Source organism: Leucopleurus acutus, assembly GCF_964270905.1.
Source record: "Leucopleurus acutus genome assembly, chromosome: 6".
Taxonomy (NCBI): domain Eukaryota; kingdom Metazoa; phylum Chordata; class Mammalia; order Artiodactyla; family Delphinidae; genus Leucopleurus; species Leucopleurus acutus.
This window is the reverse complement of record NC_139149.1, coordinates 90,868,384-90,890,955: the sequence shown is the minus strand read 5'-3', so window position 1 is coordinate 90,890,955 and position 22,572 is coordinate 90,868,384. Positions and strand designations below refer to the sequence as shown.

At 43.4% G+C, this 22,572-nt stretch overlaps 1 protein-coding gene across 1 annotated transcript; it reads left to right on the top strand.

The window, feature by feature from the left end:
* Nucleotides 1-638: 638 nt before the first annotated feature.
* Nucleotides 639-20,165, top strand: IDH1 (isocitrate dehydrogenase (NADP(+)) 1). Its single transcript, XM_082841753.1, has 10 exons — nucleotides 639-765; nucleotides 1,784-1,849; nucleotides 4,184-4,321; nucleotides 7,688-7,979; nucleotides 10,581-10,686; nucleotides 11,967-12,144; nucleotides 13,468-13,619; nucleotides 16,578-16,718; nucleotides 17,416-17,578; nucleotides 19,234-20,165. The coding sequence occupies exons 3-10, from the start codon at nucleotides 4,200-4,202 to the stop codon at nucleotides 19,322-19,324; spliced, it is 1,245 nt and encodes a 414-aa protein (XP_082697879.1). The 5' UTR covers nucleotides 639-765; nucleotides 1,784-1,849; nucleotides 4,184-4,199; the 3' UTR covers nucleotides 19,325-20,165.
* The last annotated feature ends 2,407 nt before the right edge of the window (nucleotides 20,166-22,572 follow it).

Here is a 22,572-nt window from a genome sequence, read left to right as displayed (position 1 = left end):
GACTGCGTTTACTTACAGTACTCAGTAGTAATTGAAATTATAGATACCGAAGCTCTAAAGACTTAGTCATCGTCGGTGGCGAAAATTTACTGTACCATGCCTGCTTGTGCAACTGTTCAACCCTTTGCATTTCAGCTGCGCGAAGCCCCCAAAGCGATGTCACGCTTGCCCACGGCACTTTTCCTTCTGTCCAAGCGCGTTTCAGTCTACCACACAGCCGGGGCGCGCAGGGAAGGGGATCGGTCCGAACCGCGCCGTCCCCGGTTTGCCTTTATTGCAGACGTGGAAACTCACTCCGTCGGGCCCTAGGTTGTCGGCGGAGGATTCAGAAGACCAGCCCAGGCGTACCCTGCTCCCCAGCCTGCAGGTGGCAATCTCGTCCTTCTGCCGTAGAGCAGTGGCGGCCGACTCCAAAGGCGCTGCAAGCCCTTCCCCACCTTGAGCGCTTGGAATTCGCCGCGGAATTCGACCTAGCCTTCCGGGACCCGCCCCTGGCCCCTGGCCCCGCCCATCTCAGCGGGTCAGCGCGCGGCGATTGGCGACGGGGCAGGGGCGGAGCTCCGGGAGGTGGACTGAGGGGGCCGGGCCTGGGTCGGGACAAAAGCCTGGAAGCGGGGCCGTTCCAGCTCTCGGTTTCTGCGGAGGCCGTGTCGGAAGCCGAAACAGCTGGGTCGCAGCTGGGATTGCCAGAGTGTGCGCTTGTGGGGTTAACCGTGTGAGGGCTGTGGCGTTCCCGGGTCATCGCCAGCGTACCTTCTCCTGCAGGTAACCGCAGGCTTCGAAGGGCGTCTCCGGCCCCTGGCTTTTGTGGGGAGGCTCTGTCAATAGCTGGAGTGGGAAAAAGGAAGGAAGCTCAGATCTTGGGTATGGTAGGGGCAACTTAGCGGCGAGTCGTGGTCGCAAGGCAGGGGAAAGAAATCCGGGTATTGGGCGTGGTTTTGGAAATGGAGAGGAAGAAGGTGCTGGATGCCTGGATGTGTAGAAGGCCCGCTCTTAGACAAGGGAGGACGAAAAGCGGGCGGCGGAAGGTTGCATGCCATGACAAACGGAAGGCCAAGCCTGCAACAGAAAGGAAAATCGGGGTGGGAGGATGCAGGGACGCGTGGAAGTCGAAGTCTTGCGTTTACGGGGAAGAAACCGTGCGGCCTCGGGAGCTGGAGGACTTGGGAGTGTGCATCGACCTTGGGCTGCTGGGACTGGCGGTGCGGCGAGCTGGATGCGTCCGCCTGGGGAGCCTGAAGGGGGGCGGCGAGGGGCATTCGCTAGGCCACCTGGTGGCGGTCGGGGAGGGAGTGAGGGTGGAGGAAACCACGCCGCCGCCGGCTTCTCGAGTTCTGGGGGAGGCGTCCTTCGGCCTGCTCCTGGCGCCCGGGTTTTAAAGGTCCCGGCACCTGGGAGGGAAGGGGCGGACGTGGAGACCTGGAAGGAGAAACCGAGCCAGATTCGGTTGCAGCCCTCTTGCATAGTGGCCACAAGGACGCATGCAGGCCATGAGCCCGCTGGTCACAGCGTCCCCTAAGGACGTGCAAACCACAAGACTAGCTAACGGACGACGAACCCGGGACTCCACACGGACGCACCCTCCAGTGTGTGCAGAGATATTTACTTTATTTGAAAGGTGCCTGCGGACCTGAAACTGCCCTTTGCCCCGCCTGGGTACACTCAGCACTGTACTTTAAACCAGACAAACCGGGTTGCCTGGCCCGTATTGAAATCAGCTAAATTCTCCTGACAGAAGTGCCTTGTACCTTACCTTTCTCTTCCCTTTTTTGATTTGTTTTAGGAGATAAACTGCACTCAGCTGAGTCTGCAAAATTGAGAGGAGTTGGGGTGATTAGAAATTGTAAAGGTGAGAATTAGCAATTTTTCCCATTCTTTGATATGGCAATACTGCATTTAATTGGTCTTGGAGGTCTTGGAAGTGGTCGGAGCCACTGCAAGGGAGTGAGTCAGGAATATTTCCAACAATAAACTGCACTTGCTTCTTTCAGTCTAGACTTCTCTTCAAGAGACTTTGGTTTTTGGGGGGGGGTTCCCAGAAATTAATGTAGTTTATGAACTCAGCCCCCCAAAAAATGTGGCTAAAATTTTGGGAATAATGAAAATAAAATTAAACAGGGTGAGCAGCTCTTTTTTCTTAAACTACTTTGTATTAGTCCAGGTTTATTTTCTAGCATTGCACATGTGTGTCAGGAGATTGGAATTCAGCTGCTTTCAGAATAAATGAACTGGCTTGTTGGAAAAGGCCTTCCTTCTGAAGTCAGGGTTTGGGTGGAGACAGAAAATCTGAGGGACTAGGGTAGAAAGTGAATTCAGTGGTGTCTAATGCTCACTGCATGGAATTCAAATCTAGGAGAAATAAAATAGTGTCCTACATTGTAGTAAGCCAGAGTCTACAATAAAGCTTCACTTTTTTCGTGAAAAGATAGTAAAAATGTAATGGATAAGTAATGTGAAGAAAACATGAAATGTTTCAGTTATGCATTATGAAATATAGAAAGATTACTGCAGAAAGTGTTTGTTTCAATTGAGAAGAAAATAATTAACTAAAAAACATTGTCACTCATTATTGAAATTTCAAGTATGATGTATGACCTTTTATTAACTGTATTTGCCGTCAAAGAAAATTAGCCATCATAGCCCTTGCATAATACTACGTAGGAGTATGGCCTCAGGAATGTATCAAAACTAAGATAAGTTTGCTGCCTCTTTTTGTTTTGTTTTAAATACAAGGACAGATGTGACAGTGGGATCAGCATGACTAAATCATACACTTTAAGCTGTACTTTAAATTATATTTGAAATTACAAATGGGAAGTAGCTGACTCATTCACACCAGTTTGTTCACTTTTTTATTCTAGTTGAGTTCCAGATGGTTCCCCAGTAATGGTCTAGGGAACCTCCTAAATACTGATAAGCAGGATCCCAGAGTTAGAAATTGGGAAGTGAAAATGGGCCTAGGGGTTAGGAATATGTCCTGGCTTGTGGTGAGGAACTGAAGCTCACAGTCTACTAATCATTACGTTTTAAAATTTAAAGACCAAGTTACTTTAGCTTAACTTTTTAAGAAATACTGTTTACAGGCCTCTTACTTCATATCTTTTTAGTCAGTTCTCCTGACTTCCAGTCCTCAGCCATAACTTAAAAGAATAAAAGCAATCTGCAGTTATGTTGCTGGGGAGAAAAAAAGTTTCCATTAGAGCACCATGAAAGGGAACCTTTAGCAGGCTCAGGGCCTCCTCTGCCTCTCAGGAAACACGCCTTTCTTTAAGCCTCATCCAAAGGGTGTACCCCTGCCCTCTCTGGGAATCAGATTGACTTGAATCTGGCATCCCCCCACATCCCAAGAAGACACCTCTTCCTGGAACAATTCCAATCCCCTGTCCCACCCACTGGCAGCTTTGCCCACTAACCGCCAGAAGAACAGTCCACGAGTTGGGATACCGAGGACAGGACAGGGGCGTGTCCTGGACAGTAGTCCTCTATACGTACAGATTTCTCTGAGAAATCACTTTGTATTCAGTGTGACATCCCCAATATCCGTTATTGTCTCTAGGAAAATATAGTTCCACCTGGAATTCTTCATCTTTCACTTTTAAAAGGACTTAAAGTTTCTTTAAAATGGGTCGCTGGAACTTGTTGAATCTCCTCAAGGATAGTTGTTTTAACCAAAACAGCCTCTTAAAAGAGGGGAAATAGTAGCACACATCATTCTGCTCCTCTTGAGGGCCCAGTAGAATGAGGAGTTGGATAGAGGTTTTCAAATAAACATGATATTGTGGAAATAATCTCATTTTATAGGACAAACCAACAGTCAAGAATAATGATTACATTATTAAGGGCATGTGACCAGCTCAGGCTCCCCCGACCTTCCAGCCGACCCTCCAGCCGGATGGCCTTGCGAAAGCTTTTTTTCTTTTAGCAAAGTAGAATGGAAAAATAATTTCCATCTTACAGGGTTGTTGTGAGTGTTGATTCAGAAACCACACAAGAAGCATGTAACACAATGCTTTATACAGCAAACGTATTCGATTCTAATGGTTAATGTAATTGTTATTATTAGCTGTTTATTCAGTCATGCTGTTATGAATTGTTCTTTTAGAAGTCACCAAATTGTATTTTGTTTTTGCATGGTAATGAGGCAAATGATGAGATATGTGTCTTATCATTTTTCCTCTTGAAGGTTTATTGAAGTCAAAATGTCTCAAAAAATCCAAGGCGGTTCTGTAGTAGAGATGCAAGGAGATGAAATGACACGAATCATTTGGGAGTTGATTAAAGAGAAACTTATTTTTCCCTATGTGGAATTGGACCTGCACAGGTAAATGAATCACTCTGCCAAGCAGCAAAGTCAGAAAGCATGTGTGATTTCAGGTTATAAGTCGCTTTTTTACATAGATACCACTGTACCTTGTGTATAAAGCTTTTGGTGAGCTTATAAGCAAATGAATGTGTAACTGGTGTGCCCCTGGTGCAGAAAGCCAAACTCTGACAGTAGGTGTTTGCAGCAAAGTAAGGGGTTATTTGCAGGGCGCCAAGAAGGGAGTGGGAGATGAGTCTCAGATCCACTCCAAATTGGTCTTTGAGTTGGGGTTGTTTTTAAAGGGGAAGAACTGAGAAGCTTGTGAAATTTCTGTGACATTTCTTAAATGTTAGTTTCAGTGGGTCAGGATGTGTCCTGTTTACCTTCTCTGGCCTGGTGGTTCATGGCTTGGGGGTCTGTTAGCTCATCTCCACCTGGAGAAACATTCCTTTTCATTCCTTGTCTTTTTCATTCCTTGTCTTTTACCCTTTTCATACAATTGTAGCACAGAAAGAATTCTTGACATTATCTAATACAACCCCAACCTTTCAGAAGTTCCGTAAATCATTTGTGTCCTGGAGATTGGAGCCTTTACCCTGTATTAAAAGTATCTGGGGGGCTTCCCTGGTGGCGCAGTGGTTGAGAGTCCGCCTGCCAGTGCAGGGGACACGGGTTCGTGCCCCGGTCCGGGAAGATCCCATATGTCACGGAGCGGCTGGGCCCGTGAGCCACGGCCGCTGAGCCTGCACGTCCGGAGCCTGTGCTCCGCAATGGGAGAGGCCACAACAGTGAGAGGCCCGGGTACCGCAAAAAAAAAAAAAAAAAGTATTTGGGGACAGATATGAAAATCTCTATGGAATTCTTTCATTTTTCTTCCCCCTATGTTTTTCATACATTTGCTCATGCTCTTTGTACATTTGGACTAGGTAGAGACAGAATTTTCACAGGGGTGGAGTGGCTGAAGACTGGCAGGGTAATATGTTGAACAACACATTTCAGCCAAACTATTGGCAACTGTAAGCGTGTTTGCCTTGACCCAGAATTATTCCTCAGACTGTCCTGAGGACCTGTTATTTGCTTGGGTGTAGACATTTAATTCACATGTTGTCATTAAATGCCCTTTTTAATTATTCTAAGCCTAAGGTGTGGATAATATCTATATTGCAGCCATGAGAGGGAGGGAGCAAATATCTGCAGAGGTCCACCAAACACACAGGAAATGACACTATAAAAACATCATCCAGGGAATTCCCTGGTGGTGCAGTGGTTAGGAATCCGCCTGCCAATGCAGGGGACACAGGTTCGATCCCTGGTCTGCGAAGATCCCACACGCCGCGGAGCAAATAAACCCGTGCGCCACAACTACTGAAGCCTGCGTGCCTAGAGCCCGTGCTCGCAACGAGAGAAGCCACTGCAATGAGAAGCCCCCGCACTGCAACTAAGCGGAACTAGAGAAAGCCCAGCCACGAAGACTCAATGCAGCCCTAATTAATTAATTAATTAAAGTTAAAAAAAAAATCATCCAAGTGGTTAAAGAAGCATTTTACAAACACTTTACATGATAATAGGTGAATTTGCAGAGCTCTTCCCAGTATAGTAGCTGCAAAGGTGCTTTCGAGCTGCTTTAGTATAGAGGCATAAGGAGGTTTAAAGGACAGTCATTATGCCTAGAAGGCAAAGAGTCACTGGCTAAAGACTAAAGAATTTTTGGAGACTTAAACAAGTGTAAGTTGTTCCAAAATTGCTATTATTATTACATGATTGGTTCTTTTTGAGGGGAGTGGAGTGATTCATTTGTTTTCTTTTCTGTTGGCTAGGCAGTAATCGAGGCCATTTATTCATTCTTTTCGCTTAGAAATGTTAAGAAGAGAAGCAAAAAATCCACTAATTTGCTGGCAGGTTCTTCTGATGAAAAATGTTTCCTATGAACATAAATACTGCTGACCACATTGCTTGTTTGAGTTAGGAGTAGACATTTATAGATATTGAGCACTCCCTAAACCATAAGATAAGAAAGTCAGTGGCTTTGTAAATGTCCATGAAAAAAAAATTAACCAATAATCGATCTAACAAAGAAATGGAAAATTTTATTCATGCCAACTTGAGGATTATAACCCAGGAGACAGTTTTTCAGAAAGCTCTGAGGACTGTTCTGCCCGCTAGAGGTGAAAGAGCAGTTAAGTAAAGGGTTGTATTGACCCAAATCATGTATTGACAGTTTACACACAATCCACATCTGTGCGTACAAAGCAAGCAGTGGGTCATCATGACCCCTTACAAGACTAAGAAGGAAGGATATCTCCTAAGGAGGTCTGGTTAATGCAAATGCACGATACACCCTCAAGGGGAGGGAGGAAGCCAAAACAGTCAAAGCAGTTTGGAATTATTATTTGGAAATATATTGTAAGATTGGATTCCCTTTTGCATTTCCGTCACAAGTTGGGATATCTAAGGAAAGGAAAATACAGGAACTGAAGCAAGAAATCTAGAGGCTTAATGGTTCAGCAAGTTTTGAAGGCTGAAAAAATTTGGAAAACTTTTAAAGCCTTGGAGAACAAAATAAACTGTTCATTACTGTTTTGTTTTTCCTGCTTTTGGCAAACTATTACATACTTTAAATAAAGCTTTACAGTCTTTTTCTATACTTCATGGACAACCAGCATTCTTTCCTGCTCTGAATAACCTGCAGTCTGGGTGTTGGTGTGTATTAAGCTATAATTCACTGGGGTCTATAAAACCACTGCTGGATTCCATTACTTATTCTATAAACTGCAGGCTTGTTTCCAGAAGAAAGAGATTTGCCCAAGATGTAGGGAAAGCTTCTTCATATGACTAATTGTCATTAATGAAGGGGTCATTAGCTTTTTTTGGCAGTGTCCGTCTCATCTGTAACTCCCAACACTTCAGTGCCAAAATACTAGAAACCCTCTGACCCCTTTATTTTTAGAGCACAATATTTACTAAGGGAAAATTAATGTTTGGGCTTGCATTCTTATGTTAATCGTGCGGAAGGCAGTCTGCAGAAAGGTTGCTGGTGTGCTATTATTATTGCCTCTATGGTGAAGAGCAGGCTGCAGGGCAGAGCGCAGTGGTTTCCATTTAGTTTCCTTCTAGACAGCTTCCCACACACAGGGAGGCATGCGTGGCCTAGCAGTCCAGCCTTTCTTGGTACTTTTTCTTTAGTTGGCAGCCATCTTCTGTGTCTAGGATACACTAATGCTAAAACATAGCGGATTTGGGTACATATGGAGTTTTTCACTTTCTGCAGGGCAGGCCCTGCATGCCATCACCATGCACAGAGTGGTGCATGGGGATAGAATAGGCGTACCCTCAGTCTCCTGTCAGTTTGCCTGGAAAGTTACGCTTACAATTTTTCCCTCCCAGCTATGATTTAGGCATAGAGAATCGTGATGCCACCAATGACCAGGTCACCAAGGACGCTGCAGAAGCTATAAAGAAATACAACGTTGGTGTCAAGTGTGCCACCATCACCCCCGATGAGAAGAGGGTAGAGGAGTTCAAGTTGAAACAAATGTGGAAATCACCAAATGGTACCATCCGAAATATTCTGGGTGGCACTGTGTTCAGAGAAGCTATTATCTGCAAAAATATCCCCCGACTTGTGAGTGGATGGGTAAAACCCATCATCATAGGTCGTCATGCTTATGGCGATCAAGTAAGTGGTGTTGGCATAACTTGATTTTCCATATTCTTTTTTTTTTTACATCTTTATTGGAGTATAATTGCTTTACAATGGTGTGTTAGTTTCTGCTTTATAACAAAGTGAATCAATTATATATATACATATGTTCCCATATCTCTTCCCTCTTGCGTCTCCCTCCCACCCTCCCTATCCCACCTCTCCAGGCGGTCACAAAGCATTAATCATTAGAGAAATGCAAATCAAAACTACAATGAGATATCATCTCACACCAGTCAGAATGGCCATCATCAAAAAATCCATATTATTTTTTCACGGGCTTTGACTGCCCAGCAGTTCTGATTTATATGTGCTTTATTCTTATCTTTATTTTATCTTATCTACTCCCATTAAGTGGGTACAGAATGAGAAATGAATGTATGTATACATTTAGATAAAAGTAAATACGGATAAACTTACAGATGGGTACCTGTCTCCACACAAATGATGTTTTTCAGGCATGTTTTTTTCTTCCTTATCTTTTTATTAGATTAAACCATATGATGTAGACATTTTTATTTAGAGAATTTCCTGTGGTTCGGCCAACCCTGTGGCTGTACAGTAAGGTCCCTTTACAGGTTTTTTGGTGTTTGTTTTATTTTGCTTCGCGTTTTAAAAAAATTTTGTTTGTTTTAATTCCAGTGCCTGAGTCCCACCCTACACCAGCTAAATCTGAATTCCATGGCATTTTAAAGCTCCCCAGGAGATTCTAGTGTGCAGACAGAGTTGAGAACTACCGAAGATTATATTAAACATGATCGTTTCATGCATAAAAGGAAAAACTGACTCAGTAGTTGAAAACAGTCTCTTTAAAACATTCCCTTCCTGCTTGGGAACAAAAAAGTACAGTTTCTGTACTTCTATACAAGTAGGCTTGTTGCCAAATTAAACAAAAATTGCCAGCTAAACAAAATAAAAGTTCTGTGTTGAAACTGAAGTTTTAGACTTTCATAGAAAGCAGCTTATGTCTTAAAAGAGCCTTAAAAACAAGCCTCCCTGATGCTGACACCCAGAGGCTTTGATGTAGCCGTCCTTCAAAACAGTATGGGTAGAGCAGACCACTCTCCGTTCCTGGGGGCAGGGTCACCAGGTCGTCCTTGAGGGGTAGTTCACTTTGTTCTACCGTGTGGCTCAGACTATCCCTTCATCCTGGCCAGTCCCTTCACAGATACCTCTCAGAGGCCCAGGAGAGGGGATGTAGATGGGAGTGCTACAAGCTCACTAACCCTGGGAACACCACTCTTAAGTTCTTACGAGTTCAATGATGTCCTTTTCCTTTTTTTTTTTTTCAATTATTATTTTGGCATCAGTCACCTGGAAGAATGGTCATTCTATTTATTAAAGTCTAGATTGAAAATTCCAAACCTCTAGAAAGCATTTATTGTACTTTGGTGCCTCGGTTTCTGCCTTTTGAGAAATGGGAATCAATTACCACCCATAGTGAAGGACTTTATATGTCAGAAATATTCTGCATAGAGTAGATATTTAATCTGTATCGTTATCTGACAGCTTTTCTACCAGCTGTTATTAGTATTATTCTACACAAAACAGACAAATAGATTTGGCTGGCATCGGCTGGTACCTGACCCTGAAAGTATTCTAATCTAAGCCATTGAAGAAGATACAAGGCAGCAAAGATTGACATAAGCCTAGTGTGGGCTGGGCACATTTTCCATACCCAAGGTAGCAGTCCTCCACAGGCCCTTTCCTAAGGGTCGTCAGCCTGTTGCAGCTGCTTTCAGAATGATTGCTTCATGTGGACAGGTCCTGGGCTGGGCATTAGTAGCAGTGATTACCATGAAGAGACCGAGTCCTGAAGGTCCAAGGACCAGATCCCGAGTCTTTTGACCCTAGATGCATTATTTCCACTACATCACAGTTCCTCCCTTGTAAGATTGATGGAAGAATCAAATGAGGTAATAAGGGATACAAGTTAATCACTTAAAGTATGTCACATAGTGAGAACCAGGCATTAGCATTCTCATCATCATCTTCAGTGCTACAGCTGGTATATTATCTCCCTAAAAGAAGACTTCCTTGACCTCCAGGTTATAGTCATTCGTCTTCCTCTGTCTTCCAATAGCATTTTTTTTTTTTTTTTTTTGTGGTACACGGGCCTCTCACTGTTGTGGCCTCTCCCGTTGCGGAGCACAGGCTCCGGACACGCAGGCTCAGCGGCCATGGCTCATGGGCCCAGCCACTCCGCGGCATGTGGGATCTTCCCGGACCGGGGCACGAACCCGCGTCCCCTGCATCGGCAGGCAGACTCTCAACCACTGCGCCACCAGGGAAGCCCTCCAATAGCATTTTTTATCTGTGCCCCCTTTTGACATTTGAAAGCTCTAATGTTACTTCTTTTTTTGTCTTTGTTAGGTCTTAAGCTTCATAAGGGGAAATACTTTGTTATTCTCTCTCATACCCATATCTGTACTCAGAAAACTGCCCCATGCGTGGTAGGCCCCTGATAAATATTGATTTCTAATGTGTACTACCACTAATTAGCTAGGACAGTTTTGGGTTTTTGTGGGGGGTTTTTTTATTTTTGTTTTTTTAATATACCTTTTTTCCCCCATACAGTACAAAGCAACTGATTTTGTTGTCCCGGGGCCTGGAAAAGTAGAGATATCCTACACGCCAAGCGATGGATCCCCCAAAACGACATTCCTGGTACATAACTTCACAGGTATGTGTAAGTCCACCATGAGCTACATCTTTCATTTTTTTAGCAGATCGTTTAGACAGCGTTATTACTGGTTTTTTTAAAGTTCTGTGAAAACTGTGTGGCTGCCTAAAAATACAACCTGAATCTACAACATTTCCATAGGACTCAAAATCAATGCCATGGCTTCCTGTGGCATTGCTAAAGGCATAAAAAGAACTAGCCACTTAATTGGAAATGCATATAGATAATTGGAAATGCAAGTAGATAAACATGCGTCTCTCTTAAAACATGGAGGGAAGGTTGACAGGAGTCTGTTGTGCACAAATTAAACATTAATAGCCCCAAATCGCCTGTCATGTAATCCTGCCCTTTGGCTCTGGTAGGGTTTGTATTTGAAAATGGCTGCATTATTTATTTGCTGAAGTTTTCTTCTTGTCCTTCTGAGTATTTGTTCTGTGAAAGTGGAAAGTTTGGTTTTTTTGCCTCTTCTTCCCCCCCGCACCCCGTCCTGCTGCTTCTAAGGTCCATTATGGCAGATCCCTCCCAAAAGCTGTTGAAAGAACAGAGGACCCTCTTTCTCCACTGTTAAGGTTCTTAAAAGCACTCACACAAACAAAACCTCAAAACTTACCTAGCTGTTGTTTTCCTTGACTCCTTTAAATCATATCATTTTAATGGACTCTAGTTCGGCCAGTTTCAGCAGCTCTAACATCCTCAGCCCAAGCTGGCCCTGGGCAGTGGCACAGATTCAAGTTCTAGCTTTCAGTAATAACAAAGTTCAAACAATAAGAGCTGTGAAACACCAGTGATTACATGGAGTGTAATTATTTCTACCAATGACAGAATGAACTTTCAGTATCCGCCAGGAAATTACAAGAATTTTCATCCAGTATTTGAAATGCAAAGTTTTCTCAGTAGCTAAGGATTGAGTTCACACTTAGAGTTTAAAAAACATGCTTGAAATTTTTAAAGTATGAAAAGAGACTTTAAAAATTATTCAACTCTTGAGTGTATTTCTGGTTCGTTTCAGTAGCTTTCGGTATTTCAAGAACTTTAGGATCCTAAAGACCATGTTTTTCTCATTTATGTTGCCCTTTCAGAACAAGTTAGAATGTCCTTACCTAGAACTGACTTTCCTCTGATTATGTGTCTCAAGAACTTATGGAATATTGAAGTTTGAAGCCTGGACTCAGACATGAGAGCTGGGAATTGGGTGTTTTGGGGGTGGTGGGTGTATATAGACTTGTTACAACTGTACCCTGTTTACCTTTCTTTTTTCCCTCATTGTTGTCCCCCCACAGAGGGTGGTGGTGTTGCCATGGGGATGTACAATCAAGATAAGGCAATCAAAGATTTTGCACACAGTTCCTTCCTGATGGCTCTGTCTAAGAATTGGCCTTTGTATCTGAGCACCAAAAACACTATTCTAAAGAAATATGATGGACGTTTTAAAGACATCTTTCAGGAGATATATGACAAGTAACTACAGTTCTTTTTCTTTTTTGTCACATAAGCTGGCATTTATAATATAGAATTTGTATGCTTATCCCTTTGATTGTGGGACAAATTGAGTGAAAACCATCACTATCCCATTCAGATAAGGACAAAACTGAGATTTAACAGGAGTGAAACGAAACTCTTGAATTGCTTTTAGAAGGGAAGTGTGTTCTCAGATAAAGGCCCCATGTTTATTTTCTTCAGGGCCAGAGTTATTTAATGTGTGAGTAAAGGTACCCTGTTAATGATAGAAAGTTCTGATTTTTCATGGGTGTGAGTTTGAGTTTGGGCCCACTTCCATTCTTTCTGAAGCCCACTGTTAAGATTTAAAACTGCTTTTGGGGGCTTCCCTGGTGGCGCAGTGGTTGAGAGTCTGCCTGCCGATGCAGGGGTCACGGGTTCGTGCCCCGGTCCAGGAAGATCCCACATGCCGCGGAGCGGCTGGGCCCGTGAGCCATGGCCCCGGAGCCTGTGCTCCGCAACGGGAGAGGCCACAACAGTGAGAGGCCCACGTACAGCAAATAAATAAATAAATAAATAAAACTCTGCTTTTGGGAATTCCCTGGTGGTCCAGTGGTTAGGACTCCACGCTTTTACTGCTTAGGGCATGGGTTCAATCCCTGGTCCAGGGAGTTAAGATCCCATAAGCCGTGGGCCAAAAAGTTTAAATTAATTAATTAATTGATTGATTTTATTAAAAATAAATAAATAAAACTCTGCTTTAGTGGAGTCATTTGAACTTAAGTCTACATTTATAACAACCTTGAGTTCAACAATACCTGAGCACTTGTTGACGTTTAAGATGGCGTCCCTCCCGTTTAGATACGAGCATTCAGGCCACGGCTAGGATTTTAGGTATCTTTCCTGAAACATTTTAATTCCTCCTTCTACTATCTATCTATATCAAACCTAGAAGCTGTCCTAGTTTCCTGAATGATATTGAGCAGTAAAGTAGTCTTTTTCTCCCCGATTACATTCTTAAAGTAAGCTGAATCTCATGAATCTCATTAGTGGTGTATTGAAAACTGTAAAAGTAGTACTTGGAACACTCCACCGTCTTGTTTAATTCTCACATCTCTGCAGAGTGGATGAAGTCACCCTTACAGAAGGGGAAATTGGGGTTTCACAACTAGAAAATGAGTGGGCAGAGATTTGAGCCCATGTCTGTCTGGTTCCCAAATTTGTGTTGCTTCAACTAAAATGTGCTGCTTCCAACCCCACCCCAACTCCTTTGGAGAGGCACATGGTATCCCAACAAAACCAGTTTTCTTTGTCTGTTGTTCTCTTTTCTTTCTTGTTTCTTAGGCAATACAAATCTCAGTTTGAAGCTCAGAATATCTGGTATGAGCACAGGCTCATCGATGACATGGTGGCCCAAGCTATGAAATCAGAAGGAGGCTTCATCTGGGCCTGTAAAAACTATGATGGGGATGTGCAGTCGGACTCCGTGGCCCAAGGTAAGGAGCTGGAGAACCAAGTGGAGGTGGGCTTGGCCTGCAGCAGACAGGTCGTGCCCTGCTAGCTCTCTGGTACAGGAAGGGGGATTCTGTAGTCCTTTGCTGCTAAAAGTCATGAAATGTTAACGCCGCAAGGCGTCCAGGTCCATCTTCTAGGCTGACAGATGAGGAGATTAAGCTCAGACTGGACAGGCGACTTCTGGCAGGGACGCACAGGAATTAACTCATGGGTTGAGACTCCCGGCTCCAGCCTCAGAGGCTGACATAGCTTATGTCTCAGCCCTTTCCCCGCTTGAAGCTTCCCTGCCTCCAATGGTAGCCCAGCGGCCCGATCTGAAAACCACCCCCACCCTTATCTGCCTTCTGATGAGAACCTGAAAAGCTAGGGGACTCGGGCAAGGAGGGCCCAGGGTTGTCTCCTAAGCGAGGGGCCTCCCTCCGAGAGCCCATTCATCTGGAGACAGTTACAGATCATGCCCCTTTTGCCAGCCTTGACGGCTCTTCTGTCACCCTGTAAGACACATGTGTTTACTGCTTAGCTTGAAACACACAGAATTGAGCAAAGAAGCCCCAGGCTTTTCACAGAAATTCCAGGAATCAGGAGCTTCATGCCAGAGATAAGGACCAAATGAGCAGAAATGCTCCCTTCCCTGATTTCGTCAGCACCAAGTTGCCCTCCAACTTCAGTTACTCAGGGTAGCTGTGTAAACTGAATTTCCCCCGATGAATGTTTGTGGTAGCTTTAATTATGTTTGCTTTTCCCCAGGAAGTACTACTTTTTCTTTCTCTTATGAAAAGTTAATCATCTCCTATCAGTTTGAAAATCAGTAAATCTGCCTGGTTAAACATAACTTTTATGTCAGATAAATGAGTTACCCAGTTCTCCTTCTTTACCCTCCTTCTGTTTCTCTTACGTCCTCACAATCGTTTATATTGAATGCAGCAGAGGAAGGAGTGTTGCTTTGTGGTGATTCTGTGGTGCGTAAAAAAGCTTCCTGGTAATCAGAATTCTTAGAAAGGGACCCAAATCATTCCATCATTTCTAAATGTCCTCATGGCAATAAGAAGAGGGTAAAAAAAAAAAAAAGAAGAGGGTATCTGGAGGGATATCTCCAATGTAATTGTCAAGTTATGGAGGTTCAAAGGATTTCAAAATAGGAATGTGGAATTGCAGTGTCCAGCAGTGCACCGATAAGATACCTGGAACCAAGGCTCTGTGTCTGAGCAGTACCTGTAGATAAAGGTGACCTCAACGTAGCTAAACAGATTAAAAGGCAGCCAAGCTGTTCTTTTTTTTTTTTTTTTGCAGTACGCGGGCCTCTCACTATTGTGGCCTCTCTCGTTGCGGAGCACAGGCTCTGGACGCACAGGCTCAGCAGCCATGGCTCATGGGCCCAGCTGCTCTGCGGCATGTGGGATCTTCCCAGACCGGGGCATGAACCTGTGTCCCCTGCATCGACAGGCGGACTCTCAACCATTGCGCCACCAGGGAAGCCCCCAGCCGAGCTGTTCTTACGTTCATTCTTCTCTAGAGGCATGAACTACTTTAGACTCACACCAAACATTTTATTTCTGTCCTCAGTTTTGACAGTGGTACCAACTAGTGTCTCCTAATATAAATAGACACATTCACCGTGGATATGGCCCTAAACGTCTCCAATCAATGAATATTTGAGACTCTACTAAAGCCTCATACCAACACAGTGATAGGAAAGGAGCTGCTAATTCAGCACAGAAATTGCCATTGTACTCAAAGATGAGTTTAAAAAGCGTTTATTTACTTACTCTCAAACAAAGTAGCAGCCTATTATAAATTTGCATTATTAACTCCACAGGTGTTATTGGGAGGTAGCAAAAATGGAGAAAAGTGTTCTTGGAATTCGAGTGTAAAAAAAGAAAAAAGAAGAAAAGAAGAAAAATCAATTGTATGGACTTATAAGTTGTAATGTGGTTCTCTGAATAAGAAACAACAGAATAGAGTCGTTCTGGGGAGGCTGTGAAAGAGAGCAGGGGCGAGTGGGAGGTGCTTGGACCCATCCCATTCTGTGTTTTTTGTTGTTGCTTTTGTAAAATTTATTTAATTTATTTATTTTTGGCTGCGTTGGGTCTTTGTTGCTGCGTGCAGCCTTTCTTTAGCTGTGGCAAGCGGGGGCTACTCTTCGTTGCGGTGCGCAGGCTTCTCATTGCGGTGGCTTCTCTTGTTGCGGAGCACGGGCTGTAGGTGCGCAGGCTTCAGGAGTTGTGGCTCACGAGCTCTGAAGCGCAGGCTCAGGAGTTGTGGCACATGGGCTTGGTTGCTCCACAGCATGTGGAATCTTCCTGGACCAGGGCTTGAACCCATGTCCCCTGCATTGCCAGGCGGATTCTTAACCACTGTGCCACCAGGGAAGCCCCATCCCATTCTGTTTTTAATCAGCTTTCTCTTCCCAGTCCCACATGAGCCTGTGAGCAGCTTGATGGCAGGAGACAACTCATTAATCTTTATTTTTCCTGGAACAGCAGAGTATCTGCACGTAAGCATGACAGTAATATATTGAGCTCTTACTCTGTGGCGGGTACTAGTCTAAGGAATAGGAATATGTATTCTTTTCATATATAGTCACGAACATATGCATATTCATCTCGTTCTCACAACAACCCTATGAAATAGGCGTTTCTACTATTCCCATTTTACAGGTAAGAAAACTGAGCCACAGTAGTTAGGGAGTCACGGAACTAGGGTGGAATGCAGGCAGTCAGACCATGAGTTCTTCATCATGGAGCAGGTGCCTCTGAGGTAGATAAGTGAAGTAAAAGCACAGCCTTTTCTGAAAGGCAGAAGAATTATTGGTGACTCCATGTGCTCATGTTTATTTTGCTCACTGAGACCGGTCAAGACGAAGTCATTTTCTCTCATCTCTGGGAGACCCAGTGCTCTTCATGCAGTTGAATCCCACACTTCATGTTCTGCACTCATAGGTTATGGCTCTCTTGGCATGATGACCAGTGTGCTGGTTTGTCCAGATGGCAAGACAGTAGAAGCAGAGGCTGCCCACGGGACTGTAACACGTCACTACCGAATGTACCAGAAAGGACAGGAGACATCCACCAATCCCATTGGTAAGATATTGTTTGCTGCTACATTGATTTCCAACCAGAGTAGAAATCTCCAAAGGGGCTCAGATGTGTTCCTTTGACTGCCCAGTGCCTTGTGTATAAAATCATCACCAAACAGCTGATTTGCTCTACTCATAAGAACTGTTTTAATATGTTTCTTAAAATACACACAATATATGCTTTTCCAGTTTGTGGGAGAATATTCCTTACAGAGAAGAATGTTATCAACAAGCATTTTCATTTTCCTCTGCTGCAGTGAAATGTCACATGTAGCTAAGAATCTAGAGCCACATTGTTAGATCCTTTTAACTAGGTTTTAGGGATAGCACTTTAAACAGATTATAGCCTGGAAAGAGGAGAAGAGACCAATATAGACAAGAGGTAGAAGAGATTGTGACCTTTTCCAAATTCATAAATGCCTTCAGCGTCATGTATTCCTACCCTGAATATGTGCTTTCTTAAAGGTCTAACAAAATCCAAAACATTTCCTCTACAAAAGTGCAGGTTTTTTGAAAAGTTTCAATTTGGTAAAATGTTTCCAACTTTCCTAAAACTTACAGCTCATGCAGGTAGCATCCAATGAAGTCAGTTACCTAAACAAACAAACAAACAAATGTTCTATTTTGGGGAACTGAGGCACTTGGGAATATTTCTAACCAGTGTGATTGAAGTGTGCTTTTTTTTTCTCCCTCTCTTTTAGCTTCCATTTTTGCCTGGACCAGAGGCTTAGCCCACAGAGCTAAACTTGATAACAATAAAGACCTCAGCTTCTTTGCAAAGGTTTTGGAAGAAGTCTGTATTGAGACCATTGAGGCTGGCTTCATGACCAAGGACTTGGCTGCTTGTATTAAAGGTTTACCCAAGTAAGTATAAGATGCCCTAAGCTCTGTGGTCAAATTACCATTTATCCTCACTGGACTCAAAATATCAAGTGCTTTTTGGAGTTGCATGAATTAGTATTTGTCATCTGGTTCAGGAGTCAGCAGACATCTGTAAATTGTCAGATAATAAACATTTCAGGCTTTGTGGAACATACGGCAATTATTAAACTTTGCCTCCATGGCAGGAAAGCAGTCAGTGGTGACACAAGCTAATGGGTGTGGCAGTGTTCCAATCAAACCCTGTGTACAGAACTGGGCTGCGGCCCAGACTGGGTTCATGGGCCAAGCTGTAGTTTGCTCACCCCTGATCTAGTTACAGTCAAGTGGGTGGCAAGGTTCTGCTTAATTTAACAAGAAAATTATAGGCATTTAGAAACAAAGGGACCCCCAAGACTATTTTATTCTACCTCTTTATTTTCTTCAATTTACAGTAAGAAAAGTAAGCAGTGCAGGTATAAGATGTCCGGTTTATCATAGTCCCTTCCTTAAGTATCTGTAACCAGCAGTCAGATACTTGAGGGCCCATGTATCGCCCAGGACTTTTTTGAGAACATGGTAGCCTGTATCCCAGCTGGATCAGCTGCTGCTCAGGGATTCCTCCCTCAATCAAAGTTGGCTACTATGACTCACATCAAGAAACAATATTAAAATTTAACACCAATCCTGTGTCCCATCCATGTGTCCTCAGAGATCTCTGTTAGGGTCAGTATACCTCAGTAATGGGGATACACTCCATCACTACATCTTTCTTATCTTAAATTTCCAGCAAGAATACAGTGTTTGAAATGTTCCTATGGGTGTGTTACTTCCAAGCCGATTTGAATAGGCACCTATTAGCAGGATTAGATAGCCAGTCCATTGTCTTTTGCTTTTTAAGTAAGACAAAAGTAGAAATAAGAGCACTAAAGCTTTTCTTTTGCTTTTTAATGTGAAAAGAAGTGATGAAATTGTCTTTATTTTCAGGTTATAAATTATATATCTATAAAATTCAAACAATTCAACAAAAAAAGGCTAAGGTAGCTGGATACTAGATAAATAACCAACAACAAAGTAGCTTTTCCTTACACCACCAATAAACAAAAATGGAAATGGAAGAACCATCACATTCACAGTGGGAGCAAAACTATTTTTTTGGAAATATTTGAAAAACATATTTGAAATATTCTATTTATGATAGCATCAAAAAGAATAAAATACTTAGGAATAAATTTTTTACTAAAGGTTTTTTTGAGGACATGTGACATTTTGTGGGGATATGAGTAAAAGCATGACTGTACCTGGATATGTTCTATTATTTTTAAGAATGAGGAATAAGAAGTGGGATGATGTCAGTGTCCCAGGCATTAGTCTGAATGAAGCTCTGAGGCAGTTTCACCCTCAAAGCTACATGGCCAGGAACCTCCTGTGAGTGTGTGTGTGGCCCAGCCTCTGCTCAGACTGCCTGTAAACCTGGGTTAGCCCCTTGAACCTTGAACGCAGTCATCGGCCATAAACTTATAGCTTGTTCACATTAATCAGTTTTCTTCTAGAAATAAATAGAATGTTACTTTAAGTAGCATGTCTAGGACTTTTCCTCTACCTGCCACCAGATCAAAGACAAACTAAATTTCCTTCTTTTCTTTTTCCTCTGCTATTAGTGTGCAGCGTTCTGACTACTTGAATACATTTGAGTTCATGGATAAACTCGGAGAAAACTTGAAGACAAAACTAGCTCAGGCCAAACTTTAAGGTCATCCCTCGTCTTTGGAGGATGTGTGTTTTTGGTAACTAGGTCCAGTGGTTTACATTTTTCTCTATAACACTCAAGAGTAAAGGCAAAATCAATTCTGTAATTTGTTTAGAAGCCAGAGTTTATCTTTTCTATAAGTTTACAGCCTTTTTCTTATCCATACAGTTATGCCACCTTTGTGAACGTGGCAGGGGACTTTTTTTAAATTTTATTTTACTTTCTACTAGTAGCCTAGGAATTACTTTTAGTGTCCATTTGTACTCACTGTCAACTTTTCTTCATGTTCTAATATAAATGACCAAAATGAAGAGTGCTTGAAAGGGTAAACTATAGCCACAGTACTATTCCCTAAAATTGTATAAAGTAGAAATTCATTCCCTTTCCCACTTTTCATGGCCTGTGGCACTGGGTGGTTTTGATTTAACAGACGTCCCATTATGTGAGGTAGAAGCTGTACGTTAAACTTGTGCATGATTTGGAATGAAAAGCATGGCTGTAACTAAAAGGTGTTGAAGACACAGTCAATCCTTGTAAAGAGCTCTAGCTGAATGTTTCAAAAATACTACATGTTTTTGAGCTCACTGAAGAATCCAGAATAAATACTAACTAGGGGTTTGTCCTCTGTATTTGTCTCCTCCTCCTTGCCCTGTGTGGCCTAAGTATTATGCTACCCTGAACAGCATATTTCATCCACATGCAATACTACAAGCTGAACCTTTCTTGGACTTCTGCTGACCTGTTTTATTTCCTTTATATATATGTGATTTTTCAGAAGTTGATTGTAAACACTATTCTAGTCCTGTTCTTAATCGAAACTATCAATTTTAATTAAAATTAAGAGCTGATGACTAGTCTTCTGAGTTTTTATTTATCAAGTATACTTCAGTTGCCAGGCTAGGTCCTAGCCATAGGAATTTGATTTTAAAAAGTCTCTGTCGGGCTTCCCTGATGGCGCAGTGGTTGAGAGTCCGCCTGCCGATGCAGGGGACACGGGTTCATGCCCCGTTCGGAGCGGCTGGGCCTGTGAGCCATGGTCGCTGAGCCTGCGCGTCCGGAGCCTGTGCTCCGCAACGAGAGAGGCCACAACAGTGAGAGGCCCGCGTACCGCAAAAAATAAATAAATAAATAAAATAAAGCCTTCATAAAAAAAATTTTAAAAAAATAAAGAGGAGGATGATGATGAATTGCGAGTAATCCCTAACAGGTGCAATTTAAGGTGTATTACTTACTTTATGCCCCTTGTATTATTTACTTGAATTACTTGTATTATTTACGCCCCTCGTGTTATTTACTTTATGCCCCATCGGCAATTTTCATTTATAGAAACTTTCTCTGAGGTTCACTATCCAACCTGTTGTTTTCAACTTCCTTCCTTTCTTCCACTTCAGAACCCATAGGCTTTATCAAGTACTTAAGCTAGGGTTGGTGTCACTGTCATTCTTTTAAGAACTCCCAGTGGTGAGGTCAGGAGAGTGTCAGGGCCAGCTGTGGTACTTTGTAAAACAGGTCATTTGTAAAGCAGGAGTTCTTGATTCTCTAGCTATTGAGATATTTGTCCTAGTTTTCAGGCAACTCTATGATATCTTCCCCAACATCTCCTGGATAAAATGCACATTTGCATTCAAAGCCACCTTGGATGTGAAAACCTTAATGATAAAGGCCATTAATCACAGATACATCAGGAGAGATGCTATCACAACATTGTTACAACTGCAGCAGGGAAATATAGCTCAGGTTTTATATATATATATATATATATATATATTTTTTTTTTTTTTTTTTTTTTTTTTTGCATTACGCGGGCCTCTCACTGTTGTGGCCTCTCCCGTCGCGGAGCACAGGCTCCGGACGTGCAGGCTCAGCGGCCATGGCTCACGGGCCCAGCTGCTCCGCGGCATGTGGGATCTTCCCGGCCCAGGGCATGAAACTGTGTCCCCTGCATCGGCAGGCGGACTCTCAACCACTGCGCCACCAGGGAAGCCCTCAGGTTATATTTTAATGGTGTTTTGTGATAACTCAGATAAAGAGTTCAAATTGATGATGCAGAAACTGTTCCATCATCTGTGTGGGTGTGGGTGTGTCCCCAGCACCCCTACCCTCCTCCCCCTGTCCCACACATCAAGTTTTTTTCCTCTCTCAGTTTTTTCTTTCTGTGTAGGGATTGAGTATTACAGACAAGGTTGACTGGGCTGAGTTAGTCATAGTGAATCCAGATTTCAGGGCAACCTCCAAAAACACCCATACAGATCACGGGCAAGGACTAAAACCTAAGGGTTAATGATTCGGCATTTTCCAAAGTCCGAAGTTCTAAGTATTTATCCAGATGCTGCCCAAGGGCTTCTATTGCTGCAGTGCATCCCTGCTCTGCCAGGCAGCTGTAGTCAGCACTTTTGGGTGAAATGGCCCCTCCTTGGTTTCCGACCAGGCACTAACTCTGGAGGGAAATTCAGACTCCTTGGGGGTGACCTCAGTACACCATGCTCCTCCGAATCAATTCTGCCTCCCCTTCTGTCAATTCTTCCTTCCAAAGCTTGTCTGCTGTCCTGACCTGTAGGTGCAGTAACTGTGTGGTCAGGAGGTAGGAGTAGGGTGGGAATTATAGGATAATTTTTTGTTTAATGGTGCACAGTGAAAAGAGGGCTTTGATTTAGCACACTCTGTGCTCAAATTGGGGAAAGGGAGAAGGCCTTTTTTTTTTTTTTTTTGCGGTACGCAGGCCTCTCACTGTTGTGGCCTCTCCCATTGCGGAGCACAGGCTCCGGACGCGCAGGCTCAGCGGCCATGGCTCACGGGCCCAGCCGCTCCGCAGCATGTGGGATCTTCCCGGGCCGGGGCACGAACCCGTGTCCCCTGCATCGGCAGGCAGACTCTCAACCACTTCGCCACCAGGGGAACCCGAGAAGGCCTTTTTTAACGCTGTGTATTACAAAGTGGGCTTCCAACTAGCTGAAATGTTGTTCAAGCAACAGACATTTTCCATAAAAGAATGTTCTTCGTCCCAAGGAGCAGATTAGCACCCACAAATACTTTTAACCCATATAGAACAAATAAGTTACTCCCTCTGGGGTTGAGGTAGAGGGGGGTAACTCAATAGAACCATCATTTATTTTTAGAATGTACACTTACCCCACAGGCAAACCACAGGGTAGAGGTCATACAGGGATGTGCTCAAGATAGAAGCCACTCCATTGCCAAGTTCTTGTGGCTTGCTCTCAATCTCTGGGAATAAGAGGGTACAAGTCATTTA